Genomic DNA, 8561 nt, shown 5'->3' on the forward strand with positions numbered 1-8561 from the left:
GGAGAATATGCGGTCGAGGCGGTTGAAATTTCTCCACGCCCGTGCGCCAGCGCTGCGGGAGCGGGCGCCACAGATGCACGTCTGCTCCTTCCGCCATTCCTCCAGTAGCGGGCGGAGGGAGGAGCTACCGGCCACCGCGTCGTGGCGACACTTGCGGGGTGGGTCATCGCCGAGCCCCCCTCGGCCTCCCCTCCCGGATCCCGCGCACGATATCTCCTCTCGCCTCGGGTGCCTAACCTCGCCGAAAAACGACGCCGAAAGTCGCTCGATTTGATGCCGGAATGAAAGTAACACAGCGGTCACTGAAGATGGATGTGGAAAAGAAGGATGGGAACCCTAAATCGTCGCGGAGCCGGCATATATACTGGAATCGCTGAATCTTTATGGGCTGGGCCGTTTTTACCGGACCTGGTTGAGCCGGATTTTTTGACCGTCCCGTAAAACCGGCAAAAAAACACGGCCTGGCAAAATTATACGGGGTCTGTTAGAGATGCTTTTAGAAAAATTCCCCAAATTAGACGGTCATCCCGTAAAATGACTTTACGGAAAGATTTATTTACTGGAGCTACGTTATTTTCGTCGTTGCCAAAACCACGAAACCAGGAAACCCACTCAACCGCCCGCCGCGCCGCCCCAGCCGCGCCGCTTTTCCCGTCTAAGCTCGCCATCCGCCTCGGCGCCGCAATACATATGGCCGGCGCCGCCGGTTCCGCGCGGAAGGTATCGGCCGTGCTGTACCACTACCCGTGCCCGGACGGCGCATTCGCCGCGCTCGCCGCCCACCTCTACTTCTCCGCCGCCGCCCTCCCCGTCCGCTTCTTCCCCAACACCGTCTATGACCCCATCAGGTAGTCTTTCCGAACTTCAGACCTGACCTACCATAAGATCAATGCACGATATCAAATCTGTACGGTTCACGCTCTTTTCAGGTGCTCACTTTGACAGTCAGTGTTAGTAAGATTTGATAGGGCGTTACGGCGTTACCTTTGCAGTGTTCAGGTGTAGTTTCACTTTGGCAAATCCTGGCGTCGTTAGGTCGTTTAAGCTAGATGCATGCCAATTTTTTGTGCAATCTGTATCCCGACCAAAAAAATCATCTCAAGTTAGAAATTATATTTCACATAAGAAGGACCCATGCTCTGGAGTCATATTATCTTGAGACAAAGTTGGGCATAGTCTGAACTGGATGGAGTACCTTCCTTTAAATTTCAATACATCATTAGTCGTGGCTGATTGGAATGGTCGAAAATATCACGCAGAACTCATTAGTGTTTGTTGTCATGCTATGCAAGCCTTGGCAGAGCAGACCGAAAGCGATGATCTTGTACCTTAAAAGAAAAACGACGATATTGTGTTTCTCCTGTTATAACCTTGATCTTATGGGTTTCCTTTTGCAGGAGCGATGGTCTTCCGTTTGATGAAATCGAAGACGTTTACCTTCTTGACTTCGTAGGGCCTCCTGGTTTTGTTGCTGATATAGCCCCGAAAGTTCAGAGGTCTGTAAAGATTCATCTCTGACCGTTTCCCTTTATGTTGCATTAGTTACATTGTTTGATGTGAACCGTGTGGTTAATCTTAGATTCATTTGGATGTGATTCTTCCTAATTTTATGCACACTAGCAGGGCATTCTCAAATGTTTGTAACACACTGTGGCCTTCAATATTTTGAATATTGTGGAACTGTGAAGCTGTGCACTATAATATTTTCTTGGTAATACTAGGGTACTTATAGTTGTTTATCTTTTCCACTGTAACAATCTTGGACCATCATAAGGCTTCTCCCGAAAGTTGTGTGAGATTGTCACTCTTTTTCTTTTCAATAAGGAGGCATGCCCCTGGCCTCTTCATCGATTGATGCACACAACCTTGATTTATTACCATGTTTTCAGTTGGGAGAATGTCACTTGGGGACACTTACATCGTTTTACCCTTTTCAGTGTAACAATCTTAGACCATCATAAGACTGCCATGGAAAGTCTGTGTGGGAGTGCCACACTTGGAGAAAACGTGAATAAGGTGATTGACATGCAACGCAGTGGAGCAACAATTGCATTCGACTACTTTAGGAACAAGTTATTAACAGAAGCTAGTACTTCACGGAATCATGGAAGTGGTAATTCTGTAACTGAAATGAAATATCTACCTGAAAACAAGCTTGAAATGGTGCACAAGCTTTTCAAGTTTATTGAGGATGGAGATCTGTGGAGATGGACTATTCCGAATAGCAAGGCCTTCAGCAGTGGCCTCAAAGATCTGAACATTGAATTTAATGTCAATTCAAATGGGAAGTTATTTGATCAGGTGATGATTTACTTGTTAGTAGTAGTATGGTTTTCTGCAGTAGCACTTCCTCCTTTCACTTGAACATGGATGTTCACCATCTTTTATCACTCTATATTGCATTGAATATTGGTCTTTGTTATTTTAGTTATATGATAACCACTTCAGGTTGCTGTTTAGTGAAATAATTGCTTGAACACTCATTCACAACTTAGCATCATACCTTGATCAAACTTAGAAATGGTGTTGTTTCCTGATAATTTATCTTTTAGTGCATGAGGGTTGTTGGACGAATAGACACAGTGCAGCCCAACTATTGAACCGGGCGACATGGATGGAGCACACCGATCGCTCACGCCAGCGTGCTCACGTCACGCCATGCTCTGCGTGCACGTAGCACACATACCTCCTTTTGTTGAAATCCTCCGGTTGGATACTCATGTATAATACCTTGTTTGATGAATATAGGTACACGGTGAGTACACTTCTTGGTATTAGAGCTTACAACCTCTTCCACTCTTTCATCATGTCCAGTGATTGATAGCAACCTCAGTGACTTTTTGCTGACATTATGGCCACAATTGCTGAAGTTCCTCCAATCACTACTTCCCCTGCTGCTCCCATGGTGAACCTGCTGGCCTCTCTTGGTGACGCCTTCACATCGGGCATGACGGCGCCCCTTCCTCTCGCCAAGGGAGTCACCAGCTCAGACCTGCGCGTTGGCCCTAGCATGCCCCCACCATCCATACACCACATCAACATCACCTACTACATCAACTTCAAGCTTGATCCGGTGGTGAACAACCACTCCAAGTACCGTCAAGCCATGTACCCCGTCTTCTCCAGATACTGTACACGGATAGAGAGCGTTGAGTGGCGCCATCACGACATTACCGTTGTTCTCTAGTTCTACGCCACCATCTCCCACGAGCTATTTGACGTTGTCATGTCTCCACACAACACAACGTACCGCATGAGGAATCAACTTCACACCTTCTTCTGCGACAACCAGCCATGGCGTGCTATCCATCTCAATTCGGAGTTTTGCGCCACTGTCCAGGGCGACCTCTAATCGTCCCCTACAGTCGCCGACTAAAGTCCGTTGCCGATGCCGACGAACCCGTGTTGGACAAACCCTCACGCTGCAGATGATCTGAGAACGCAACCAACGTTTCCAGGGATGGTCACGGTGCTCCTTATGCAGATCCCTTTCCCGACCTTTGTGCAGGTGAGACTCGCGTGTGCTTGAAGAGATTAACATCATTCTTATCGAGTGTGAACGCGTAGAGAGCTCCTCCATGATAACGGCAGGAGCTCTCGCCACGTTCACACTAAATGAGTGTGACCTCTTCAAGCAGAAGACATGAGAGAACTCGCATGAAGGTTGAGAAAGCGATGTGCATAGGGAGCACAGTGTCCATCACCTGGAAACGTCGGTTGAGCCCATGGATCATCTGTAGCATAGGGTTTTGTCCAACGCGGCTTTGTCTACGGCGGCGAGGGACTTCAGCCGCCGGCAGTAGGCGGCGATGGAGAGGCCACTTGACGACGTCAAAGAGCTCGTCGGAGATGGTGGTGTAGAACCAGAGGACAATGGTGATGTCATCATGGCGCCACTCGGCGCTCTCTTGCTGTGGATCCATCTCCACTTGGACGTGGTTCTACACATTGTATTTGGAGAGGACGAAGTACATGAGTCGACACCACTTGGAGTAGTTGTTTGCTGATAGATTGAGCTTGAAGTCGATGTAGTAGGTCATGTTGATGACAGGGTTTGCTAGGGCTGGCACGCACGTCGGAGTTGGTGACAGATGCAGTGAGAGGAAGCGATGCCGTCATGCTCGATGTGAAGGCGTCACCGAGAGAGGCCAACATATTCATCATGGGAGCAGCAGGGAAAGCCATGACTGGAGGAACTTTGGCAGCTGCCGCTGAGGTTGCGAGCATTGGGGTCGCTGGACATGGCGGAAGAGTGGAAGAGGTTGTCAGATAGCAAGATTAATAGTGTAAATCATCGTGTACCTATATTCATTACTGACAAGGTATTTATACGTGAGTATACAATGGGAGGATTACAACAGAAGGAAGCAGGCTTGCGCAGTGCGAGTGCATTGGCCATGGGCGAGCGACGTGCTCCATCCATGGAACCTGGTTTGGGTAGTTGGGCTGCACTGTGTCGACCCAACATAGTGTGATAAAACTTAGAGAACGCTGCTGCTGTTGTTACCATCTCTGAACCTATTAGGATAATTTAGGTTAAAGGTTCGGCCCGCACCTCGTCTCTCAGGATAATGGGGCACCTTTAGGTTCATAGGTCTGCCCCTAGCTAGTACATGCTGCTGTTGTTTGCTCGGCTATGGCTGCAGTTCAACTTGTTGGCTGGTTCTATACACCAGGAGAAGAAGATGACAAAGAAACTGGTAGGAGGTTTAATTGATGCTGTACATGGGGACTTAGAAAATAAGATTGTCCTTGTACTTGCTCTCTCATTCCTGGGAGTCCGTCAAGGGTATCAGATCTTGCTTGAAACTGGTTTTTCTAATCTACTCCGTGGAGGCAGCGACTGACGGCTAACCTGCTCTGGCGGTGGGGAGCCCAGAGACTGACCGGGAAAAGGAGAGGCAGATCATGGAGAAGACGGCAGTCGGCAGGGGTGAGCGGCGCTCTCCGACGAGTTTATTCCGGTGGCCAGCGGCGTGCCTTGCTCCATGCTCCACCCATCACGCGGTGGAAGTATTCTGGTGAGCTAGGTGCGGTTTGACCCGAGGTTCGAAGGGGTTTGCGCCTGTTGGACCCTGAAGGTTTTCAGGGCCGTCCGGTTACCCAGATGGTAACAAAAGCAAGGTGCGGTCCACCGTCCAACAGGCCGAGCCGGACCAGTTGAATCTTGACTGATAATTTAACTTCTAGTGCTTGATGATTACATCCTTTATTGTAGAGATGTCGGAAAGCACTGACATCAGCTGACATACCTTAGATACTGATATTCCTTTTGTACTTCTAAAGCTTATTACCATTACCTTTCTGTAAAACTGTGCTGGTCTGATTGCAGTTGCTGGAGTTGGATCCCGAGCAAGTCATTTCTCGGGGACAAGTAACATTATCGCAGAAGCAAACATTAATTGATGATTGTTTGCAGAAGTCCTTTGAAATTGCACTAGGATGTGGCCAGTTTGGGAATTGTCTGGTAAAATAAATATCCCTATCCTCTGTTTGTTTCTTGATTATTCTCTGTGAACTTTTGTTCTATGTGCGATAAGTTTTCTCCATGTTATGTCAACATCCCATGGTGATGTATGTGAAAGATTGAAAGTGTGGTACTACATAAAGACGCACTGGAATTATTGTTGCGTAATCACAACTGTCATAACATTAACTTCCATTATCTGTTAGTAATTATTTATCTCGGGTAAAATCTATTTTTCTACCTGATTGATGTGGTTAGTTTGATTTATAGTAGAATATCAACATTCTCCTTTATGATTGGCAGTGTGTTTCGTCCAAATGATATGTTTCCTGTATTGTTAGAGATGTCTATTTGGCTTATGATCGTACTGTTGAGCACATCTTACCCTTGTGCTGAAGATAAATGGTACTAATCAATCTGCCAAAGCTTTGTGATGTGGAAGTGCATCTGGTAGGAAGGGTTCTGCAGATAACCCCTTCAGATTCTGGCCCTTCAACAATTTTTTTTTGTATCAAGTGATAAATTTAAACAGGAATCCTTCAGTGGATATTTTGTTTATCCACACACATTCTAATGTCTGGTCCTCTTAACTTAGGATAAGCTTTTTACTGTCTTTGTTTCTTCATTATCATCAACAGTACTGGTTCTGTTGTCCCTTAGGCTGTCAATGCTGATGCTATTTCAATGCTGAGAAGCGAACTCGGAAATCAGCTCGCTAACAAGAGTCGGAATTCCAATCTGAGGCAAGTTTCACATTCCCCAATTTGTCTATTGAACCCATGGTCTCTCTTCTGCATTATTTCTTATTCATTATCTAAGATATAATTTTGACTTCACTGCACCATGTTGTCTCAGTTTATAATGCCAGTTGCGCTCTATTTTTCTCAGAGCTATTGGCGCTGTAGTATATAAAGTCCCCGAGTTGAATAACGACGAGATGCTAAAAATCAGCCTGAGAAGTTTGGGACAAGAAGACACGACTTCTATCTCCCAGGTACCTTTTCTGCTTATGGATCTCCAGTGTTGAACTACCTTAGCTTGCGAATGGGTGTGCATCAAGACTGCTGTTAAGTATTGCGTTTGATTCTGTTTCCAGGAATTCGGAGGTGGGGGGCATCGAAACGCAAGCTCATTTCTGTTGAGTGTTGCAGAATTTGAGAAGTGGAAGGTTGGAGCTGAGCCTTCCAATGCAGAAACTGCCTAGCCACCCAGTTTTCTCTATCATTTCCATCAATCAAGGAAGTGCTAAGGTTCAGAAGGAAGAAGATACAATGGGACCGGCTAGGTTTTATGTTTGGGGGCGCAGCCCATCATCATGCAAAGGAAGGAGCACATTGCAGACGTGTGTGGAGACTTTATTCAGCATTGTGCTATCACGCCAGCCGTATTGTTTGACGCTCATAAGTATGCTGGGGGAGCTAGCAGGGCTTGCCTTACCAAGTTTGCTGAGACTGTTTGCCTAGAACGGGCTAGCTTGCTACGACTTCCATAAGCAACGGCACTGCTGTACTGTGGTACTAATTAGCAACTTAGGTATTTCCGGATGCAACCACTGCGAAGTTTCTGAGTTGGGCGTAATACTGATTTTTCTGCATCCTACAGGGTTTGAAGTTAAACAAGCGGTTCCAGTAGACATGGCCAAGGAGGCAAGGACCCTCCCAAAAGCTAAGAGCATCTCTCCAGCCGCGCCCCTAGAAAGGCCTTCTCAGACGATTTTTTCGCGCCGGCGCCGAAAAAATGGCCCAGTCGCATCCCGAGGAGCCGGACCCAGGCCGAATCCGGTGCGCCCAGGGGCGCCGGGGCGAGTTGTTTTGGCGCGAAGCAGCCGCGGGCCTGCCGAGTCAGCGAGACCGGCGCTTCGTCGCCCTCATCGCCTTGGTTCCTGCGGGAATCAATGCCAAGGCTGCTGCCACCGGTCAGTCTTGCCATTGATTCGTCACGGGGTGGTGCGGCGACCCCTCTCCTCCCGCGCATGCGTACACACGGGCGTGGCTATATAAAGCCGGTGGCCTCCTTCGCCTCTGGCCACACCAGCCCTAGCCGCCGAGCTCTCCCTCTTCCGTGCGCCGCCGCCGAGCCCTCCCTCTCCCATGTGCCGCCTCCGAGTCCTTCGAGCACTACGACAGCCCCGGCGATGGCCGAACGTTTCCTCGGCGACGAGGCGGCGATCAACGGCTTCGGCCGTCGCTCGCTCCGCGAACAGGAGTCGTGGCTCCTGTTCGAGGCCAACATCTCGGTGCCGCCCATCAGTCCGCCATGGCGACGCTGGGCAGGGGTGTACCAGGGACGGCCGCGTCAAAGAGGAGAAGGACGACGATGACGGTGGCGACGACAGCGACTACTCCGTGTTCAGTAAGTTATTTTTTAGATATATTTGCTATATATAAGCAGCGAACATGTCTAATACTAGCACAAATGCCCGTGCGTTGCAACTCAAGACATTGCTAGCTATCCCATGCATCTACTTATTTTCGTTTGTCTCGCCCTACTATCCTCCTCTACCTCGGAGAACTCCTCTAATACCTGGCAGCGAGCTTCTTCGCATTCATGAATGTAGTATTTTGTCAACACACCACTTATTGAATCTCAATATGCACATCGTGCAACCTGCAATAATTACGCAGCTTATTGATTCCCACTTAATTAGCCCACACAGGATATCATATTCCTTCCTTACTTTAGCTTCTTCTCACGTCATCATCCTCATCCTTTGCTTATTGATTCCCAAGCTGACTTATTGAGTTGGTCGATAATAGGTAACTCCAAGACATATATGAATTGTTTTTTTTTTGAGACAAACATATATAAATTGGTGGTTTTGGTTCTAAGGGTGCGAGGTGGTAATATTTAGTGATAATAGGAAGAACCCAACTTATTGAGTTGGTGACTTTTTTCAGGCCCAGCAGAGGCCCAATGCAGCATCCGTTATGTAACTGCGCTCAAGTTACTCACAGCGTAGGTTACAGAGAAAACACTAATTTATTTTTGTACATTTATTTTTCCTTGTGGCCCAATCAAAATAAGAAGAGAGAAGATGCGGGGCCCTTTGGCGAACGTAGGGGACTGACTCCTTGTGTTATTCAAGAGTTGCAGG

At 47.8% G+C, this 8561-nt stretch overlaps 1 protein-coding gene across 1 annotated transcript; it reads left to right on the forward strand.

Annotated features, from left to right (window-relative positions):
• The first annotated feature begins 575 nt into the window (after positions 1-575).
• On the forward strand, positions 576-8167 carry LOC125514150 (DHHA1 domain protein). The gene is made up of 8 exons (XM_087528359.1): positions 576-848; positions 1398-1496; positions 1938-2301; positions 5333-5467; positions 6128-6210; positions 6356-6461; positions 6564-6981; positions 7070-8167. The coding sequence occupies exons 1-7, from the start codon at positions 691-693 to the stop codon at positions 6669-6671; spliced, it is 1053 nt and encodes a 350-aa protein (XP_087384485.1). The 5' UTR covers positions 576-690; the 3' UTR covers positions 6672-6981; positions 7070-8167.
• The last annotated feature ends 394 nt before the right edge of the window (positions 8168-8561 follow it).

Source organism: Triticum urartu, chromosome 6A (assembly GCF_056163025.1).
Source record: "Triticum urartu cultivar PI428250 chromosome 6A, HENAU_Tu73, whole genome shotgun sequence".
Lineage (NCBI taxonomy): Eukaryota > Viridiplantae > Streptophyta > Magnoliopsida > Poales > Poaceae > Triticum > Triticum urartu.